This window comes from Schistocerca americana, chromosome 4 (assembly GCF_021461395.2).
Source record: "Schistocerca americana isolate TAMUIC-IGC-003095 chromosome 4, iqSchAmer2.1, whole genome shotgun sequence".
NCBI classification, from domain to species: domain Eukaryota; kingdom Metazoa; phylum Arthropoda; class Insecta; order Orthoptera; family Acrididae; genus Schistocerca; species Schistocerca americana.
This window is the reverse complement of record NC_060122.1, coordinates 347,849,358-347,873,426: the sequence shown is the minus strand read 5'-3', so window position 1 is coordinate 347,873,426 and position 24,069 is coordinate 347,849,358. Positions and strand designations below refer to the sequence as shown.

The window sequence follows — 24,069 nt, the reverse complement described above, 5'->3', positions numbered from 1 at the left end:
CCTCTACATCCATCTTACTGGAACTAAGTGATGCCAATTCACTGTCTAAGTGAGATGCTGATAACTGCTTGTATGCTTTACCTAGCAGAAACTCTCTCCTAGCCTTCTTGACTGATTTATTAACTTTTGTAATCATAGTTGCTATAATGATCGCTAATCCCTGTTTTTGTAGGTACAAGGACTAAGATATTTCCATTGCATGTGGGCTGCCAAACTAGCAGCTCAAGACAATTTTCAGAAAATCTGTTGAAAAGTATTTCACATGACTGTCTGTCTGTACCCCCTGCAATGAATCCATAGACACCCTGGTCTTTACTCATGGGGTTAAAGTCACCTCCAAGTAGTATTGGATGATGTGGGCATTTACATGCTATTGACTGCAGACTTTCTTTGAATGACTCTAAAACTGTCACAGCAGAATTGGGTGGCCAGTACAATTAAAATGGTTCCACCTGCACTTGCTACATGCGGTCAGAGTAGTTCACTGTCATACTCAACTTTGACCTCTATAGACACAAAATTTTTGTCAGCTGCAATGAAGACTTCCCCCCTCCCCCTCCCCCTTATGGCCTCTAATCTCTCTTTCTGACATACATTCCACAAACTGCTAAATATCTCAGAGCTTTCCACTTCGGGTTTCAGCCAGCTCTCAATCCCAAGAATAATTTGAGCATGAGAACTTTCCGGAAGAGTAGTAAATTCAGGAACTTTATTACGAATACTTCAATAGTTTACTGATAAAATAATGACAGTCAAAGTGTCTTTACTTTGAATGCTGTGGTGAGTGTTCATCAGAGCACCTCAAACTACTGCCTAGTCTAAAAATCCCTCGTGCGCACTACATAAGTACTCTACTACCTGAATAGCTGTTTCCTTTGTGTAGTGCACAACTGACCTATCTAGGTGAGTCCTACAAATTCCCAAATGACAACGCAGGTCTAGAAATCTGCAGCCAAGGCCATCACAAAGTTGACAGAGCCTTTGGTTGAGACCCTCGACTTGGCTCCAAACCAAAGGACCCTGATAAACTCTGGGAATGACACTGCAAATTGTGAGCTCTGCTTGCACCACATGTGTGAGGCCAGCAGTCTTCACCACCTCCACCAGTCACCTGTATGAACTGAGGGTCACCTCAGAACTCATGTGGCAGGCATGGTTGGTGCCAACATGCAGATGACTGCACCCTGCATGCTTGATAGCTTTAGGCAAGGCTGACTCCACATCTCAGATGAGGCCCCCCGGCAGACTCACTGAGTGCACATTGGCTTTCTTTCCAGCCCTGAACCCTATCTACCTACGGGGATCCGTAACATGCCTAACATTGGAGCTCCCAATAACGAGTAAAACCTTTGGCCCCTCCCTCCCCCTTGTGTTTGCTCGTACCCTGTTGAAGGTAACCTGTCCACTCACAGGGCGAATGGGTGAGGCCAGGTGGCTGGTCTCTGCATTGACCCTCCGCCTTAAGTGATGCAAACGCATTACCACCCACCACTCACCCTGCTATGATGACAGATCCACTGCGTCAGGAGCGCTAGGAGGTGCCTTGGAAGCAGAGCCCATGCACAAAACAAGTAACACCTGAGGTGTCCCATTTGACTCACCAGATTCTCCACCACAGCTATACTCTGAGGCAGCAGCCTGAAGGTGATTGACCTTAGCCAAAAGCACATTCAGCTCTTCATGCACTGTGACCAGCTCCTCCTGCATCTGCACACAGTGTGCACCCTTCTGGCAAGACTAACCAAAGAAGTGCACTATAAAAGCAGACAGTTTTAGATATGCAACTTTCTACCCTCCTGATGTGTCACTAATGGATGTTGATGCATTAACGAGCTATGTTCTATTTATTTTGTGTGACAAATATTCCAATCACTTTGAGATGTAATGTATTCTTCTTTTAAATGGAAATGAAGTTAAGCAAAGTTATTACAGTCAGAAGCTAGATGAAATATAAATAATCTGCACAGGTGGGGTAACTCAGTATCAGAGAATACTTAACTTGAGGTCTGCTCATTGTCCTGGAATTTTTGCTGAGAAATGGATTCACATTTTAGGTTCAATCAGCGTATGATATGAAATAAGAAACAGGTACACCATAATACTTCTCATTGCAGATTTACTGCACACAGTTACATAGATGTTGTGCCACAAAACCTTCTCTGATCAACAATGACTCCAAGTGAGCTGGCTTTCTCATTTATTATTGTTATTGTAGATTTTTGATATTACAATTAAAAATAATTACATTCAATTGAACTGACTCTCCTGCATTATACTTCTAAATAATCCTATCAGTTTTGGAAATACAGTTCCGCCAGATTACAAAGTTATTACAGGAATTCATGTCAAATTAGTAAGACAAACAATCACTTTCCTAGTTTTCTTAATTACATAAAGACAAAATTATGTTCAATGTTTCTCCCATGTTTTTGGATTATATATGATTAGACCCTTTATTCAGTATGCACAATAGTTCTGTTCTTTTACACAGATTTTCTGTTTGTCAATTTGTTTACATCTTTCAGGCTGCACTATTTTGTGAATTATTTTAATTACTATGAGAATTAAAGACTTATGTTACATTTATTTGTTATGCATTTAATTTCATTCCCAAGGTAGGGATTACTGATGCGAACACTGTATTTACATTATACTTATAATTTTAATTGGTATCTGGCTGATTACCTGCCATAAATGAACTAAGAGTTGTGGTATTGACAAGTGCAGTATACCTCATAGACTGGTTTGTAACATATTACATGACAGGATGTTAAATCCTAAACTTCCTTCTTGTCAACATAATACAGGGTGTCCCAGGAAGAATGGTCAATATTCAGTGATATGACAGAAATGCTCATTTGAAGCAAAAACTTCATATGGACATATGGCCTATTCCAAATCATTTCTGAGGTAGAACACACTTAATGAAGTTTTATTGGTAACTTGTTTATAAGTCCAGTCATTTTAGAACAGCAAATGGTGGGACAGAATTATCTGCATTTTTGAGAAAATTTATTTGTTGAACACCTTGAGGATGTAACTTTGGCCACATGGACTGCGATGTAGCTTCCAGCATGACAGACTTCCTCCACATCTTACCACACGTATGAGGGAACATGTCAGCCGTATCTACCCGAATCACTAGATTGGTCATGGTAGTACAATTAATGGGTCACCAAGATTGCCAGACCTTAAGCCTTTAGGTTTTTGTTTATGGGTTTGGATGAAGTCAGAGGTGTACAAACGGAAGTTGAATATGCAAGATGAGCACATTAATTGTAAACTGTACAATAGCTGTAATGTAACATGTATGATAATGCTTAGAGGTGAATATGTTAAAAATACGTATTTTTCAATTGATAATTTGTAAAGCAAATGTTGTCATGTTCACCAACTATTGTACATGAGTTCATGTGTAAATCTGAGAATATATTAAATAACACAGAAAATAAATAACAATGTACATTAAATGTGTTCTATCTTGGAAACCATTAGGAATAGGGCACATGTTCATATGCAGTTTTGTGCTTCAAATGACCATTCCTTTCAGGACACCCTGCATGTATGTGGAGTTTAGTAGATGCTCAGAAATATTTTGAAAATTTGGGGTGCGTGTTTCAATTCACATCTGATAATTTCCACAGATTAACATCTTAAATGCTTAGGGCTCTTAAGAGTCTCCTTAATTTATGTCACTTGCGTTAAATTATACCTACTGGCCCCTCAGAATAACCCAAATTCATCAGCTGGATATATGTCTATAACCTACTGTGCTTTGTAAACACTGTAAATTTAATTAACTTGTAATTATGATTTTTTTTTCTAAGTGTTAAATAGGTGTATGTGTATTGTTGAAGAAAAACATTTTATTGTCTGGTGTGATATTAGACATATGCTAAATAAATAATAAATATGAAATTATCATCATTTTGTTCATATATGTGATATGAAACAGAACAACCTTTATACACTTCTCACCCACTGACTTAAACTGTATGTCCTGACTCCTCCATTTGTGGCAAGATTTAAAACAAATTAAAATGAAAAATGTAACTGTAGATGAAGGATAAATTGGTAATTTGAGGTGGATAAATTTTTTTACTTATCCAATAAATAAATATAGCTGTTTGCTCATATAAATATATTTTTATTTTCACAGTGGGCATAAATTAAGTTTGATGTGATTATTCACAACAACTTTTAAGAAAATTTAGTGAATTATACACTGGAAGAAACAGAAACTTGCATTTCTGAAATGGTATCTCCTTTCACCCTCTCCTGTATAAACTTGATCAGATCAGGAAGAGGAAGTGATATTTCCATATTACTCAAAACATCATGTACTTCAAAGCATGGTGGTGTACCAACTGCCTTTTTACCCACAATAATTATAAATGGGAATCCACTTTTTCGTCCTTCCATTAACCTCTTTCCAATTGTTAAATGACATCTGTCATCTATCACAACATCATTTTTGAATAATTCTAAAGAATTGATTGCGTCATATAATTCTTCAGACAAATATGTTGTAAAACTTTCTTTACTGCCCTCCTGAAACACACAAACAGTAAATATTACAAATGTGTATACAGATAAAGGATAAAGTATGTGAAACATCACTGTTGTAGAATATAAACTGGAAAATTCAGAATCACTACTGGTTAAAGAGCTGAAGCTACTTCATAAAATCATAAACACTAAAAAATTGCAATTATGAAGATACAAACAAACTGGCTAGTACTTATCCATAGAAGATGCACTTCCTAGTATTGCCAATAGAAACACTTAAAATGGAAGCAACTCATCCTAGTTTTTGGACCTATACATTTCTTTTTCAATGGTAAATTGGGGAAACTTGGAAATGGCCAGGAGGAAGGTGGGGAGTCAGTAGGGGGCGGGGGCAGGAGCAGAAAGCAGTGTGGTGGCCTGAATGGTTGTCTTTGTGTGTGTGCGTAGTTAAGTAGAAGCTAGTAGGCTGTAGGGTGTAGGGTGACAAAAGGTGAAGTATCCTATGAAGCAATTGTGAAACCTAGTGTGAGGCTTAGGGTTTACTATATTTCAGCCACTCAGCCTGGATGGAAGGACGGAGTCACGAGAAAAAGTTTTGTATGCTGAAGAGTCTGATTCCCAAGACCAGATACCACAGTAGTGGAGACTGCCTGCAAAGAGGAGGGTGCAGACAGTGGTCTGCCTATGCATCATAAAAAACTTGGAACTCAGTTCGAATACAATTTCAGGTTTTGGTAATATCTTTTTGGACAGATTTGGACAGAATGTTTGCAGTGAGGAATGATTATAGGGGAGAGAAGAATTGTCCTGGAACTGTTCCAGGAAAGGTTAGTTTAATGCTCACTCTGTCAGATGTGAGTAGGACTGTTTGGTAAAGTAGTATTTCTAATTGAATGTACGGCTGAATAAGAAAAGATCATTAACTAGGAGGTGTGATTGAATGTGAACAAGTGGTGAGGCATCTCTGTAAAACATTTCTCTCTGTAGCCAACAGGGATATGCCCAAGAGGTTTCAGCGTTGTCACAATTTTCCCCAAGTGAAATTCCCTGATTTCCAGACAAGTTTTGGCCTTTTTCCCTCACAAATTTTGAGATATCAAGGATAAGTTATGGTACAAGAAACAATAGTGCATATGGAAGGGGGGGGGGAAAAAAAAAACACCTTACAAGCAGATGTCTTTTCCTGATGTGAGCAAAAATCTTGAGCACTAACGTTAACATCTTTTGTAATGAACTGCCTTTATATGGAGAAAAGAAGCCAAATGGTATATGTTTTTCATTAAGGCTATTGATGTTATTTTATTCTGATAAAACAAAACATACATTTGGTGACAAAAATACCCATTTCCTTGGAGTCGCAAGATGGATTTAAAATACCTTTGCTGATTTTCGAAATAACCTCAGAAAAAAGTAAGCCTCTCGAAAGAAGTGTATAAGGTGGAGAAAAATTGTGTAAACTGTCACTGCAGGTGACAGCCAATAAAATGTTGGTTCTACTACATTTGTTACTGTCGGTTATTACCCACTGTGTTATATCTATTAATTTGGAGGTATTGTGTGTTTTTCTTTCGAGAAATATATGAGTGCATAGCATACAAACCACCAACAACTGACATAATTTTCTTCTTCTTATTGTCCATACTTTTTAACATATAAACTACTTTTCAAGTGCCAAAATGTACTAGAACAAATAAAATGTGTATGAAACGCCACACTGTACAATGTGCATGTGGTGAGGCAGCCACGATTCCTGAAATCCATCACCCATAGTCTCTGGCGTGCTGAGAAGTACTACAGTCCTGGGTCCACGGATAAGCCATGAAAATCCACTGCATTATGCCACGCAAAAACAGACCCAGCCTGCGGACAGATCGGTGAGACTAGATCCAACGGGCAGGACCTGCACATTAGTGGGACCATATGGCTTCAGATCGGCAGGCCCGATTCATTACAGATTCCTGCAGAAACGGCCTCTGGTTTTGACCCATCATGGAAATCCACTCATGGTCAGCTATTCACAAGCCTCAGACAGCATGTTGAAGTAATGAGACCATGGTGATCAATCCATGCAACAGATAACTTGTTCAAATATTCTGAGAATCAATAATAAATGAGGATACGTAGCAACTCACCATAATGATGATTGCTGAGCCACAGACAGGCATGTAGGAAAGACAATCACACTCACAACTAAATTTTTTAGCCATAGGTTTTGTCAGAAAATGAGAGCACACACACATTCACACAATCACTCAGACACAACTCATGCACACATGACCGCCATCTCTGGCCACTGCGTCTTCAGTCTCTGAGAATCAGATCCAAACAAACCACACCTTATGCCTCCCTGCCTCGGTAGCTGCTAGGCTGGTGGCAAGAAATAGTGGCAGCACTGATGTAAGCTGAGTGGAACGGTAGAAGGGGAGAAGCAGTTGGAATGGGGGAGTAGGGAAGTGGTGCACTTACTCAGCTGCACGCAGTCAGCGATGATGCATGACACCTCAGTAAACAAACCATTTCATTTAGTGTGACAAAAAGAAGATTTTCCCAGAGTTTTTTCAAATTTCCCTGATAATTTCCTGATTTCTCTGATGTGTTTGAAATTCCCTGATTCCTGACTTCCAGAACCTATGACAGCCCTGAGTTTAGAACTGAAGGCAGGCTGGGATTGAGAGGTAGTGTTGTGATTATAGGTCTCATTGAGATGGGTTGATAGATGTGGTATGAATGGAAGGTACAGCAAAGAAGCCAAGCTGGGTTTGTTGTTAGGAGCAGGAAAATGATGTGTATGGTAGGTGCAGGCAGAAGAGGTATTTTATAAGGGGAATGTTTACACAGAATTCATCTGCCACTGACACATCTGCCATTGTCTCTCACCAGTGTACCTCTTGCACCACATTATACTCCTAAATTGTGCATTTGAGGAACATCCATGGCCAAAGGATTGTTTATGTGGGCTTCCAGGTCATATGACTTCAGTTATTCTGAGCATTTTGATTGAAATGTACAGGGTGGCCCAGAACTCCACCAGCAAACTTTCAGAGGTTGTTCAGGGGTACCTTCTGAGTATTTTGCTGTAAGGAACCCACAGTCTCTGGAGGCTCATTACAGAGTAATAATGTAATTATGATTTATTCAGATTGTTAGTGCAATCATCCTTGTATCTGTGAAAATACTTTCACAACAGTGAAAAAGCTGGTAATACGCAATCACAAAGTACAGAGTAATGCCACAACCCTCAGATGTAAAAGTACTGTCATCAGTGCATACACAGTTCTTCCATTGCAATCAGTGAAACAATACACAAGGTGCATATCACCCAGCTCTTCATCAGTAAATCTATCTGTCGTATCACTGGAAACACATGGGTATACTGCCAGAAAACAAAACCCTAAAGGGAACCAAGCATTACTGAATATTATCTTGAGGGCTATGAGTCAAAGAGGGCATTACTCTTGCAACAGCTGGTACCAGGAGCAAATGGAAACAAGACACACAGAACATACTGTTGATAATTGCACTGTTGTGCACTATTTTCACTGCCATACAGATACAAAGCTAACTGTGACAAGAAAGTAAACAAAATGTAATAACTCTGTAAAAAAAGACAATGTTTTGAATGTCACACTGTTGCTACTGTATCCTTGAAGTCCACACAAAGGCTTAGGAATTGCTTGCAACAAGGAATGGTAGAGGGAAAAGTGAAAGGAATGAGAGGAAGAGTTAGGAAGATTGGAATGATGGACAACATTAGCAGAGAACAAATGTACAAACAGATGATGGAAGATGCTCAGAACAGGATGCAATGGAGAGCCTCCAGTTGAAACCTATGATATGACAGATGTACTTAAGAAGAAGAACAAAGGCATAACACAACACCTGGTTTGTGAACAATGACAAAACATGATGCCAATCTGCTTTAAGAAGTTAGGGATAGCCCTTTTAAATTCTCTAAGCAATTCAGTTCTACTTCAACCGCATCCCATAATGCTGAAAGTACCGGGTAAGCTTTGAAAATTTTCAGTTCTGCCAACTCTAAATCAAAAGCAGTTTCTAGGCCTGGAGCAAGCAAGGGAGGGTATTGAAGATACAAAGAATCCACTTCTGTACATGGAATGGTATTCTGGATGCTTGGAATGAATGCTGGATAGACAACCCAAAGGTTTTACACACATTTAAGCCAACAATATTTTCGATTGCTGTAAGAAGACAAAGGGTCCTGGTTACCTGCTTATACATTAACCCCAGAACTATCTAGCCCATTATCAGAATTTCATGATGAGCATAAGTTCACAGCTTAGCTGCTACTGATTTTATGGGTGGAGATCCCAATCAGAGATATGTAGGCTGATTATTATATTAGACTAAGGCCTCAGTATCAAAAAGAAATAAAATGGGGCTACCATGAACTATTGCTGATAGTGTAAGACAGTGTAATGCTACCCTGGACCCTGTGATGTTGTTTATTTGCACTGAAGCATCTGATTCTTGACAGGGCAACTGGCTCTAAAAAATTTTTCCAATATGACCTTGGTGAAGACACTGTCAACATATGTTACTGTAACGTAGGAAATTATGTCTAGCATATTCAGAAAAGCAATCAGGATAACTGGGCTGCAAGGAGGCCAAGCCGTGTTTATTGCTAAGAGGAGGAAGGTGTCGCATGTTGTAGCTGTGGGAAAGGGGGGGTTAGCAACACCATTTTTGATGATTAACGTGGTGGAGAGCTTTGTCAGGTGGTGGAGCCATTTGATTCACATTTCTGGCTGGCTTCAAAAAGAATTGTACTTAGTATGCTCAAAGATCCAGAAGCAGAAAAGCTATTATGGTGCTGGGTTTCATACTTATCTGGTTCACTGGGAGCTGCTCCACTGCCAACTACACTGCATTACATTTCTGCAGTTTCACCAACCAAAAAAATCAAGGCTGCGATCCATTTGCCAACTGAGATGACACTTCGATAGCTCAATGTCCATTGAAATGGAATACAGAGCTGCATGAAAAATTTCAGAAGTCCCAGCAACATGTAAAACTTCAGACAAAGAAGGACTTGACTGTTGTAACACTTGAGCATGCACGTCATTGCCTGGTGACAATCTCATTACCATGCCAGACACTAATGTTTCTGAGTATGACTGTCAACAAGAACATGTAAGCTTGAATTTCTACTCAGGCATTGTAAGTTTGTGATCGATGATGAAAAACTAAATAAGTGGCCAAGACAGATATTTTTGTAGCAATATGTTCACTTAAAAGGGAGTGAATGTTGGTAAGGGGCAGCACTAGTGGGTCACACAAAGGGACATAATAAGAGTTATGGGATTGTAGATAACAGAAACAATCAATGTCAGTAGGGGCACTTAATGTCATTTGCTTGGAACTCAAGTGCTACATGATTCTGATACACTTCCCAGTCCTTCTGAGCTTCACTGAATGTCTGGAAAGCTGGGATTGCCAAGAGCAATTATAAATGTGCCAGATCTGTCAACTTTGAACTACTGCTTAATCTGTCATTTTCAAAGCTGTGTAATCTACTGGTCTATCATAGTTCAAATACACATCAAAAACAGCCTGACAAGTCCTATTCTGGTATGAGGTGGGTTGCAGTTCCAAAAAATCTTAGCACCACTGATGTAAGTACACCTTTCCAAAAACAAATATTTCACTAATCACAACTTACCTACAACTGAATCACAGAAGGTAACAGTTCCTTACTCTTCCGGAAATATACAAAACAAAAGACTTCTGGAGGTGGATACCTCATGGTCAACACAGAACTTTTAATGTTTATTGAACAATTCACACATTGGTGCTTGAGAACACTGTTGGTAGGTTTGTCTACGAAACATTTAGAAATGAACCACATTTTCAGTGCACCCATATGTTATCAGTTCATTCACTGCAAATACAGTGGTCAGCTGAATGGTGAGCAAAGACAGCCCCGCATTACGCAGAAAGACAAATCCGTGCTAGCCAAATGTCATTGGTAGGTAACAACAGAGACCAAATCTCAGTTTAGCAGAAAACCACAAAGCGAAGGGCCATCACCAATAAATACAATGAATAGTTTGCTGTAAACTCCAGCTTATCAACACATGGGGCTACGGCAATCTGCAGCAGCCCATAAATGTGCCGTGGATGTTTTTGCCAAGTGATCTGGAACCTGTGGGTGTATCCTTCCACACCATGCCTAGCAATATCACTAGATATGCATAATTATATCAACTGATACATCAATACACCCAGCAGGATTACAAGAATATCTATCTGTAAATATGTGACATAAATTGGAGCAGATTTTATAGTTTCTTTCTGGTACTGACCTATATTCTTAGGTTTTGAAACATGTTAATGTCTAAACTCAATTTTAAAACCTTCAAAATTATGTTTTACACTTACATTGAGCTTTATTAATGTCATTATGTATTATGTGTTGCAACTCATGCTTCAAAAATGAACTAAGTCAAATGTGCCTAAATAAACTTTTAACAGTTCCTTTATTATCACAAAAATGACCTCACAAATAAAGGAAATCCAAACAAATCTGTTAAAATAAATGTAAAAAATTTAATGCTTTTATATATCTGGAAATTTTATGAACCCCGGAGAAGAAAAGTTAATTCTATACTGTAGTGTTTAAGGTTTAACCAAAATAATAAATGTTGCTGAAACTCTCATACATTACATAACCTGGCTTCAGCTGCCAGAGGCTGTGGTCATGTGTGAGTTGTGTTTGTGTTTGTGTGCACACGCATGTCTGTGCTGTCTATTTTTAAAAACGATCGCGTAGGCCGAGAGCTAACTTTCTGACAGTCTTTTCATTGTGCCTTTTTGTAACACAGCATCTACGCTATCTACATCTATGTGATTACTCTGCTATTCACAATGAAGTGCCTGGCAGAGGGTTCAATGAACCACTTTCAAGCCGTCTCTCTACCATTCTACTCTTGAATGGCGTGTGGGAAATGAGTACTTAAATTTTTCTGTGTGAGTCCTGATTTATTTTATTTTATTGTGATGATCATTTCTCCCCACATAACTGGGTGCCAACAGAATGTTTTTACAATTGGAGAAGAAAATTGGTGATTGAAATTTCATGAGAAGATCCCATTGCAATGAAAAACGCCTTTGTTTTAATGATTGCCACTCCAATTCACGTATCATGTCTGTGGCACTACCTCCCCTATTTCACAATAATACAAAATGAGCTGCCCTTCTTTCAACTCTTTCAATGTTATCTGTCAATCCTACCTGATGTGGACAATACACTGCACAGCAATACTCCAGGATAGGGCGGACAAGCATGGTGTAAGCAGTCTCTTTAGTAGACCTGTTGCACCTTCTAAGTATTCTGCCAATGAATCACAGTCTTTGGTTTGCTCTACGCACAACATTATCTATATGATAGTTCCAATTTAAGTTTTTTGTTAACTGTAATCCCTAAGTATATAGGTGGTTTGTGAGACTTATCGCGTAATTGAAATTTAGCGCAGATTTCGTTTAGTACTCACGTGAATAACATCACACTTTTCTTTATTCAGGGTCAATTGCCACTTTTTGCACCATACAGATTTCTTATCCAAATCATTTTGCAATTCATTTTTCATCTGATGAGTTTACAAGACAGTAAATGACAGTATCATCTGCAAATAATCTAAGAGGGCTAGTCATATTGTCTCCTATATCGTTAATATAGAACCGGAACAATAGAGGACCTATAGCAATTCCTTGAGGAATGCCAGATATTACTTATGTTTTAGGGGATGACTTTCTGTCTATTACTACAAACTGTAACCTTTCTGACAGGAAATAACAAATCCAGTCACACAACTGAGGCGATATTCCATAGGCACGCAGTTTGGTTAGAAGACCCTTGAGAGTAACAGCGTTAAAAGCCTTCTGGAAATTTAAAAATACGGAATCAATTTGACATACCCTGTCAACAGCAGTCATTATTTCATGAGTATAAAGAGCTAGCTGTGTTTCACATAAGAATGATATCTTCTGAATTTGTGCTGACTATGTATCAATAAATCATTTTCTTCGAGGTAATTCACAATGTTCGAACACAGTTTATGTTCCGGAACCCTACTGAAAATTGACATTAGTGATATGGGCCTGTAATTCAGCGGATTATTCCTATTTCCCTTTTTGGGTATTGGTGTGACTTGAGCAATTTTCAGGTCTTTAGGAATGGATCTTTCTATGAGTGAGCAGTTGTATATAACTGCTAAATATGGAGCTATTGTATCAGCATACTTTGAAAGGAACCTGACCGATATACAATCTGGACTGGAGGCCTTGCTTTTATGACATGATTTAAGCTGCTTTGCTACACTGAGGATATCCATTCTATGTTTCTCATCTTGGCAGTTGTTCTTGATTGGAATTCAGGAATATTTACTTTGTCTTCTTTGGTGAAGGAGTTCTGGAAAACCGTGTTTAATAACTCTCTTTTAGTAGCACTGTCATCAGTGACTTCACCTTTGTTATCGCACTGTGAAAGTACTGATTGCGTCTTGCCACTGGTGCGCTTTATGTATGACCAGAATCTCTTTGGGTTTTCTGCCAGACTCCGAGACACAGTTTCGTTGTGGTAATTATTAAAAGAATTTTGCATTGAAGCACATGCTATATTTCAAACTTCTGCAAAACTTTGCCAATCTTGGGGATTTTTCATTATTTTAAATTTGGTGGGCCTTTTTCATCGATTATAATTTGTGAGTAGGGTACCTATGTGAAATGAGACTCAAGTTTTCTTTGAACTGTTCAGCAACCATATCATCTGAGTTGGGGTGTCGGTAAAATGATCCAATTAATAGTTTAGTCCGAAAACTTCCTGGCAGATTAAAACTGTGTGCCCGACCGGGACTCGCACTCAGGACCTTTGCCTTTTGCGGGCAAGTGCTCTACCATCTGAGCTACCAAAGCATGACTCATGCCCGGTCCTCACAGCTTTACTTCTGCCAGTATCTCGTCTCCTACCTTCCAAACTTTACAGAAGCTCTCCCGCGAACCTTGCAGAACTAGCACTGCTGAAAGAAAGGATACTGCGGAGATATGGCTTAGCCACAGCCTGGGGGATGTTTCCAGAATGAGATTTTCACTCTGCAGTGGAGTGTGCGCTGATATGAAACTTCCTGGCACATTAAAACTGTGTGCCTGAGCAAGACTCGAACTCAGGACCTTTGCCTTTCGCAGGCAAGTGCGCTACCATCTGAGCTACCGAAGCACGACTCACGTCCGGTCCTCACAGCTTTACTTCTGCCAGTATCTTGAGTCTCAGTTGGGCACACAGTTTTAATCTGCCAGGAAGTTTCATATCAGCGCACACTCCGCTGCAGAGTGAAAATCTCATTCTGGAATAGTTTAGTTCGATTGTCAAGTATAACCTCTACCCATACCATTTCACAGGAACTATGTACTTCAATTTCACTACAAGATAAACTACTTCTGACACCAATAAATACTCCACCACCAACTGTACTTAATCTATCCTTTCTGAACACTGTTAGGTCGTTTGAAATATTTCAGCTGAACTTATTTCTGGGTTTAGCCAGCTTGCTGTACCTGTGGTTTCCTGAGATCTTCTGACCCAAAATGCTTCCCAGTCCCTTCCACACAGCCCCCACTACCCATGTAGTCACTTCCTGTATGTAGTGGACTCCTATATGGTGAATAGCAACTATCCTTTTCATTATATGTTTACATTCCATCCTGGATTTTCCATTGTTCAAGTTTTGAAAAGGCTATTTTGATGAAAAATGGAAAAGTAAGAATAGGGAGAAGAGGGGAGGGGGACTGGGCAATAGTTTGTGTAGATTATGAAACCAAGTACTACATGGAGAAGGAAAAAAAAAAAGAGATCCAGATAATGATGAAGGTGAAACAACTGTAATTCTCTCTGAAGTTCCAAGAATGGGCTGTTGGCAAACACAAGTCTAAGATGAGTGATGCACTCTCGATTCAGCAGCTAATGAGATGACATCCTTTTATGATTGAAATACTCGTAAAAGTCATCCTTCTAGGCCATGTAGGTTGGAAGTTGTTACAATGAAATTCCAGTATCAAATAGTTTCAGCAGTATTTAAATAATAGAAATTCAGAAACTCAGAAATCTATGAGAATCATTATGCACTGTTATCTCAAATATCAAAGCAAAATGAAGAATATCCAGATTAGACACTTGTAGAAGAGGGAGGATTATTTAAATGTCATTGTTCATTAATTTTTTCAGTGAAGTAAAAGTTGAGACCACTAACATTTATTTGTTTGTACCAAACCAGTGATTCACATGTTATGAATGCCTGGAAATCACATTCACTGAAGAACATTACACAGAAAAAGATTTTGGGGGAGAAATTATGAATTCACTAGTACTCGAGAAATACACTTCACAAACTGGCACACATGTTTAATTTTTTCAGAACAACAAAAACTTAAGAGAAGTTATTAGAAATGCTTTATTTCCTAAAATGTGTTAATGTAGTAGCAAATTTACACAAACTGTAAGTTTCCAACATTTTGGAATGTATACTGGGAAGAGATTTCATTTTACAGATATAGAAATGAACACACACACACACACACACACACACACACACACACACACACGCAAAACCTGCCTGTATGAATATGATGCCCCAGCTGACTGACTACACTGCAGCAAAATTCTCAGTTTTGTTTATGTATCTGTTCATTACTCAGCAGTTCCACTATTTGATTAGTTATTACCTTTAATTCTTAACTTATTTATATTTCACCATGAACAATTCAATTACTGTTTATCTTTGTCTGATGACATAACAGGTACGTTATTATTCAGTGAAACATAAAACAACATTTTAAAAATGTGACTGTAAGGGCTAAAGATACGGGAAGCACTGACAATTCCTACAACTGCCCACCAGTATGTGTGAATGCTGTTGGGGAATGTATCAACATCTGGCTTGCTACCAACCTGTATGTGGTAGTCTGTCAGAAGAAAAGTAGAGTACTAGCTGCTGACAAGAGGAAGAAATCAGTCTATCCTGAATCAGAAATAACGGCCTGGTATAGTAAAGATGATTATGTAACATGTTTTTTGTCATAAACATTACTTGCTCAGTATATGTGTACTTATGGTCTATACAAGAGTGCAATGGTTATCATCGAGTAATTATGTGAACCTAGTACAAGATCCCTTCATAATTACCTACCTTTGGTGGTATGATTAAAGTTCTGAATGGAGCTAAGGAAAAGGGTAATCTAATTTCTGATGACGAAGACAGAGATTCAATGACAGCTGCTAGAATTCTCGTAAGCCCCAGGCCAAAGCACCCCATCTGCAAAATTCCGTTGGTACCATCTGATGTCTGAAATACTGCTTTTAGTGGAGCTGAATATCTTGTACCAAGCAAGAATGTATGGCCCACCTGTAACAAACGAATATTAAACCATCAAGAAACTGGCACTATATTTTATATGGGTGACATGGAGACAAATAGATGCTGTAAAACAATGTGATCATGGTCATAATATAAGAATTTTTTTTCTGTATGCAAGAAAATTGACCAAATAAAGGATAATATTAGATTCTGTGGTAACTAAAAACAAACTTCATCTTGAAAATGGCAAAACAGTTACAACTGTGACTATCAGGCAATTCACAATTCAAGAATCAATAAAAGCCACTTTCAGGCATTAAATGCCTTTTTTCTTTTAATATACAATGCTCATTAATGCCTATGACACCAACATTAGATGCTCATAAACATTTCAGTACACTTTTACAGTGGATTTAAACTGCTTCCTTGTCTGTTATAAAAATATTCTTAAATTGTTAATTTTCACAATTTAAAATGAGCTTTGAAGATATTTGCATAAAGAGGGAGACACATAATTGGTTCTAAATATTCACAGCTTGCTTTGTGTACTACATTACTTGCATAACATTTCTATTAATTGTTTTTCACACCAAGACTGACATCCACATAATATGTCGAAGATGGGCAAAAATAATAAGCAGCTTCATATATTTTCTTTAAGTTCTAATTCCAGATATCATGCACTAAATTAGTGTAATGCACTAATGAAAAAAAAAAAAAAAAAAGACTGTGATCATTAGTAAAAGGGAATAGTACATCCAGAAATTATGTTACAGAAATCAAGCATCATTCCACTCTTAAATTTCATAATAAAGTTTAAAATCTTCTTACTTACCAAACTTGATATTAACATAATATCAGGCTAAGAACTTTGTTATAGTAACTCGAATTGACCTCAAACCATTAGGTTGGTGCATAAATTCACAGAGTTTTTGTTTTGCATGTTGATATTCTGGTAGATATGAGTTTATTTATCGATTGCCATTATTTGTATGTAGTTTACTGTTGCTATTTCAGTTTACATGTTTTCATTTTGTCATTTGGAGATAGTGAGTGGAGCTGTAGATGCCAGAAAAAGGAGTGCCAAGGGAAGAAATCAGAACATTTCTAACAGATTTTCTGCTTGAGTTCAATAGAGAGGTGGCAGCAGTGGCGGTAGCCAGAAATACTTGCGCCATGTATGAGGACAGAGTATGACAAGAAAATGATATTCCCATTTTAGGGAGGATCGTTTTGACATTAGTGACTCTCCACATGCAGGAAGACTTCTGGCCTTTGAAGAAGATCATTTGAATTAATTAATCCGCAATGATTCACATCAATGCACTTGAGGACTGGCAGATGTGATTAACTGTGATCATTTCACCAACACACCACATTTTCATGCAATGAGAAAGGCTCAGAAATCATGTGTAGCCAAAATGAGAAAAATCAGTGGGTGGCAGTATGTGCATCTCCGCTTGCTCGTGAACAACACTGACCATTCCTATCTATTTCACATTGTTACTGGTGGTGAGGCATGGTGTCTTTATGCTAAGTTAAGGAAAAGAAAGGAATGGTTGAGCCCAAACAAAGCAACAACTCCCCATGCAAAGTCTTGCGCACATCCATAAAAGATAATATTATGCATCTGGTGGGACAAGGGTGATGTGATTTAAAAATTGCTGCCCTGAAGTGTAATTATCACTGTTGACACTTATTTTCGAAAACTGAGACATCCTGCACACACAAACCAAGAACAATGACCAGAATACTGCATGAAGTGATACTCTCCATGATAGTAAACCCCCCCTCCCCGCATTCTGCTTGACCGACAAGAAAAATACTATACAGGATTTGTGTTTAGTAGTCATTCCACACCCGCATCATGCAACTGATCTTGTGTCATCATTTTTTCACTTTTTCCACTCTCTATCAAAAAATCTTCTACGAACTTCCTTCCTGGATGAAAATACACTCTGAACATGGCTCAACAGGTTCTTCACGTCAAAACCATGCGATTCCTAAAGTCACAGAATCGAAAAGTTACCCCAGCATTGGCAAACTGTTGCAAATAGTGAAAGCAAATATATTATTGGTGACTAAACTCTTTGTTATATGTATCTATTGTGTTTACCAAAATTTTGAAAATGATCAATGTTATCCTTGAGAATACTATACATACAGGACATTTCACCCTGTTATGAGCACACATCATTAAGCCACTCAAATTAAGAACACAGAAATTTCAGTGATTTTTTATGTTTGTACATGTCTCAGATGGAGAGGCTATAGCTGTAGTCCTGAGACCATAGATTAAATATAAATGACTGTAACTGAGTGAAATTTCAGAGGTCATTAAAGTGATGAAATTCTTTATCATGCAATTACTCAGTCTTCGACATGCAAGTAATAAAAAAAATAACGTTTTCATGAAGACAATTAACTTGCTTAAAAAACAGAACTGGAAATGTTTTAACTTCTGTGATGTAGCAGTGTATTTAAATTATGATCACCATTACTCTGAAATTCTGAACTGCTGCTTCTTAATTCAACATTCAGACAAACCATGTAGCTCTTCTTTAATGCAGACTTCTTCACTTCTGCAATTTCTCCTGTGCTGAAAGTTGCAAACCTTTTTTTATATATCTTCAACTTTCTAACCAATAATAGAGTGTCCTTCTTCTGAATATGATTCTTCAGTTACAAAAAGTTAATACAGAGTACACAATTTGTGGGCATACATTGATCTGCCATTGCACTGAATCTGCATGATGTGCGCAAATTAAAACTTTGACCCATCTAACTGTTAAGCTTCATTTCCCTTCTGAGAAATCATTCTAATTGTCATCGTATGTGCTGTTCCACAACATGCCTTGCTTCTATGAGCTGGACATATGTTGGTATTTTGTACAATTAATCATAAAAACACAGTACAGTATTTTAGATTCAAAATTATTATTTTGAAACTTCCTTTTTGTTATAGGACCAATGTCGCATTGAAACAACAAAACAACTGAACTCTAGATCTCTTACTCTATGCATTTGAAAATGCCATTTGTTTTGAAAAGAAAACTAAAGTTAACACAAAGAACAATTGCAGGTTAGGTTAGTGTTGTTTAACGTCCTGTCGACAACGAGGTCATTAGAGACGGAGCGCTAGCTCAGGTTAGGGAAGGATGGGGAAGGAAATCGGCCGTGCCCTTTGAAAGGAACCATCCCAGCATTTGCCTGAAACGATTTAGGGAAATCACGGAAAACCTAAATCAGGATGTCTGGAGACGGGATTGAACCGTCGTCCTCCCGACTGCGAGTCCAGTGTGCTAACCACTGCGCCACCTCGCTCGGTAAATTATTTACAGAACTTTAAGTTATGAAGATAAACATAACCCTGGATCTACATCCAAATCTACATGACTACTCTGCAATTCACATTTAAGTGCTTGGCAGAGGGTTCATCAAACCACAATCATACTATCTCTCTACCATTCCACTCCCGAACAGCGCGCGGGAAAAACGAACACCTAAACCTTTCTGTTCAAGCTCTGATTTCTCTTATTTTATTTTGATGATCATTCCTACCTATGTAGGCTGGGCTCAACAAAATATTTTCACATTCAGAAGAGAAAGTTGGTGACTGAAATTTCGTAAATAGATCTTGCCGCGACGAAAAATGTCTTTGCTTTAATGACTTCCATCCCAACTCGCGTATCATATCTGTCACACTCTCTCCCCTATTACGTGATAATACAAAACAAGCTGCCCTTTTTTCCACCCTTTCGACGTCCTCCATCAATCCCACCTGGTAAGGATCCCACACCGCGCAGCAATATTCTAACAGGACAAATGAGTGTAGTGTAAGCTGTCTCTTTAGTGGACTTGTTGCATCTTCTAAGTGTCCTGCCAATGAAACGCAACCTTTGGCTCGCCTTCCCCACAATATTATCTATGTGGTCTTTCCAACTGAAGTTGTTCGTAATTTTAACACCCAGGTACTTAGTTGAATTGACAGCCTTGAGAATTGTACTATTTATCGAGTAATCGAATTCCAACGGATTTCTTTTGGAACTCATGTGGATCACCTCATACTTTTCGTTATTTAGCGTCAACTGCCACCTGCCACACTATACAGCAATCTTTTCTAAATCACTTTGCAACTGATACTGATCTTCGGATGACCTTACTAGACGGTAAATTACAGCATCATCTGCGAACAACCTAAGAGAACTGCTCAGATTGTCACCCTACATCATCTCCTGCCCCCCTCAGTTTGTAAGTCAATTTCTTGAACTATTCACAGAATTTCACAACTCGACCAAATCGGCTAATGTTCTCTGGTGAGACTGTTGGAGGTGCAGCTCATTCTCTAGTGAAGTGCTCTGTATGTTATGGTGTTTGAGTTCTTAAGTATGTAGATTGGTCTCAGTGTGCCAAGTGAGATATTTGTTGATACATCCTTAATTTTTAGAGTGAAATATTTTGTTTTTTGCTCCAGGACTTCATAGGGCATTCATAGGGAGGCACTAGTTTAGTGTTCATTTTGTCATTCCACACTTTACATGAATTGTATAATGCAGATTTTATTAACAAATGGTGTGTCCTTTACCTTGTGGGGACATTCTGTTGAGCATTTTAAATATAAAAGTGAAAGCTTTCTGAAATAACATTTTATTAATTAATCAGTATGTGCATTAATAACAACTACATACCCCAGCACACATAATCACCATCTTGATATCAATTTACATATTTCAACATGTCCCTTTAAACTGACATCAACACACAGTATGAAGTCTAAATGTACAGTCACTTCTTCACTTATTTCACAAGGCCACAGTTTCTTGCACATGTTTCATGTCCAGCTTTGCTAAGTGGTTTTGTGAAATCATCGGCTAACATTTCTTCAGAAGGCAGATGTTCAACATTGATATAACACCTGACTCAACATGCTTTCTTATTTTTGATACTTTATATCTATATGCTTGGATCTACAGTTTGTCACTACATTCTTGGCTAACTGAACAGCTCCTTTACTATCACAATATAATGTATGCGACTTTATGACACTGCATGAATCTACCTCTGACATAAGTTGTCTTGACCACAGTAAATCTTGAACAGTTGAGCCCAAGACCATATATTCAGCTACACAAAAAAAGAAAGTGCAGTCGTTTTTTGTTTTCTGTTAGACCACTAAATTAAAGAGTTTTGCTTTTTTTGCACTTGAACCAGTTACTGAATGTATGTCACTGATTTTATTTCCATAATCTGCATTACTGAAGGTCATTATTTTTCTGTTACCATCTTTAGAAAGTTACAGCTTGAGGCCCATGATTCCCTTTAAATATCTAAATAATCTTTTTACTGACAACCAAAAAATCTTTTTAAAACAATGATTATATCCACTAAGGAGATTTACAGTGAAACAGATGTCAGGTGTGGAGATTTAGGACAGATATAGAAGACTTCTTATTGCCTCTTGATTAGGTACAACACTGGTACCACATGATTCGACTGCTTCAAGGTCCAAACCAAGTTCAAGTGGTGTTGACACTGGCTTTGCTTCCCTCATTCCAAATTTCTCCAGAACTTTCTTTTTTGCATAGGATTTCTGGGAAATCCAATTTTTTTCCTTTTTCACAATCCTGTGTAATTTCTGTGCCTCGGCACTGGTTTATCTGTCCTAAATCTTTTATCTCACAAAATCTCTTCAAAGAACTTTTGAATTAATCCAAAACACTTCTGTCATTTGAGAACAATAGCATATATAGACATAAGTTAAGGTGACTGGCTTGGTGCCAACTCTGAGAAAACAGATACATACGAAATCAGTGTTTGATTTGTTCAGTTTCAGTTTTCTTAACACCTCATTAATTTTTTGATTCCAGTTCCTAACAGTCTGCTTATGTCCACAAACAGCTTTCGTCAGCCTCCATACTTTTCCTGGAGTTGCAAAATTTTCTGGTGGAATGACATAAATTTCTTCATTTCAGTCTGCATAGAGATAAGCTGTAGTGCTGTCAACATAGTTGATCTCCAGGTTCTCTCAAGCTGCCATAGATAAGAGATATCTAATAGATGCATGCTCGGCCACTGGTGCCAAAGTTTCCTGATAATTAACAACTTGAATTTGAGCGCATCCTTTTACCACTATGCATGCCTTAAATGTTTCTGGTGTACTGCTACTCCCAGGCTTTATTTTTAATACCCACTTAGTCTTGAGTGGTTTGTCCCCCATGGGTAGTTCTACTTTTTGTAATGTATTATTACAGGTTTTCAAATATCCGTGTCACCTCAGATTTCTTCTTCAAGAAATGAACAGAACAGAGTCTTGAAAAATCACCAATGAATGTGAGAAAATAATGATTTCCACCAATAGACGCTGTCTCCATTTGCCCACACAAATCAGAATGTACTAAGTCTAAGAGGTGTTTAGAATACCTTTTGCTAGGTTTGAATGGAAGACATGACTGTTTTCTCATGATGTGCAACTCACATGGATCCTTAGCTACAATATCTTCATTTAGTCCCATTGAAACCTTTGACAACTTCAGCACAATTTTGCAATTCATATGTCCTAGCCTATGATGCCACAAGAATCCACTCTCTTTTGTATAGTAGCACTGTTTCATTTCACTTGTATTCAAGCAATAGATGACACTTTTAGGCATTGATTCGACATTAAGTTCACCTTCTGCATCATAGATGAATCCACTTTTTTTGTTAAAAGTAGCTTTATGCCCTTTGCTTACAATTGTACTGACTGAAGCAAATTTACAGCCGAGTTTGGGATGTGAATGATGTCAGATGCTTCTCCTTCTACTGTTTTATCATTGGTATGGAAGGTCAGATAAACACTGCTAGTAGTCTCTTGTGCTAAGCCATCACCTCCCACGCAGGTCTCTAACTAATAGAAGGCTTGACATTTTGAAGCTTCCTTCCATCATTAGTGACATGAGTCAAGGCACAGGAATCTAAATACCATATATTCTTTCCAAGAGACTGTTTAACATCAGCTGAAAAAAAAAAAAAAAAAAAAAAAAAAAAAAAAAAAAAAAAAAAAAAAAAAAAAAAAAAAGTTTTCTTTTGTTGTGACTGTTTCCTAAATACATATCCATCATCACTATTTTTTGATGAGCTTTCTCCTTTTCTGTCCTTACTAGAACAATATTTAGCAATATGGTTCGGTTTGTAGGCCTCTGCTTATTTGCATATAGAGCAGTTTCTTCAAGCCCACTCTATGTGTGGGTTCTGAGTCTTCAACTCCTTTTTCCAAGGCTGTCCATGCTTCTGCTGCCACATTTGTGTTCCTTGTATCAGAATAATTCACCTTATCCATGAAAAGTATAATCCGGGAATGTGCCCTTTTGCCTCTCCTCTTCCAAGAATCCTCCTGTCTCATCAGATCCAAAGGAGAGATTTCAACAACATCCCACAGTTTGTCATGGACCAAATACATTCTCATGGCAAATTTATACATTGAATAATTTTCAAGCCTGATCAACTTTTCAACCACTGGAAGCCCAGTTGGGGCTGGACCACTCATTTTTAGCTTTTAGTGAGAAAAAAATATTGGCAGTCTGCACACATGAATGATCAGTCATCAAAAAATGAATGATTGGCCCATGCATAACTTCTGAACTGGCTCTGGATTTCTGCGGACGAGTTCGATTTTAACCCTTACTTTCACACCTATGCTGGGATTACCGAAGAATGGGATACATCCTGTTGACTTTGACCAATGATGTCAGAAGTTACCAGAGATGATCTATTGCATATACTTAACAGAAAAGACAATTCCTGAGAAGCAGAGGAATGAAGGACAGAGAAAACAAATGGAAGACATATATCACGTATTCATATTTTGAACATAATGTTAGGTATATTGCTTCTTTGAGTCATAGTATCCTACTCTTCAGTTGACATATATAGCTCAATTGATGAATGGGATACTAGGGCAAAAAAGAAGGGAAAGAAATTGAAAGAAATAATGTACTAAGGGAAAGAAAGGGAAAGAAGTAATGTCAGCATGGAATACTTCAGTTGAAAGATACGAGTTGTGTCCCGAAGTTCAGATGATCTTTATGGGTTAACTGCAGTACAAATTTAATGTATGTAAACTTTTTCACCTTCATTGGTACTACTTCAGTTGACCAATGTAGGTCAACTGTACATGGGATACAAATTTTACAGGTTTTACTTTTTTCACTTCTGC

General features: G+C 38.0%; 1 protein-coding gene across 2 annotated transcripts in view; it reads right to left on the bottom strand.

Moving 5' to 3' along the window:
- Nucleotides 1–4,126: 4,126 nt before the first annotated feature.
- LOC124612806 (probable proline--tRNA ligase, mitochondrial) overlaps nucleotides 4,127–24,069 on the bottom strand; it is a 124,574-nt gene continuing 104,631 nt past the window's right edge. For both annotated transcript variants that reach the window (XM_047141226.1, XM_047141225.1), the window contains 2 exons: nucleotides 15,708–15,923; nucleotides 4,127–4,551 (listed from right to left, as the gene is read on the bottom strand). In XM_047141226.1, the coding sequence (XP_046997182.1) occupies nucleotides 4,219–4,551; nucleotides 15,708–15,923 (549 nt within the window). In that variant the 3' untranslated portion in view covers nucleotides 4,127–4,218. The remainder of the gene's footprint in view (nucleotides 4,552–15,707; nucleotides 15,924–24,069) is intronic.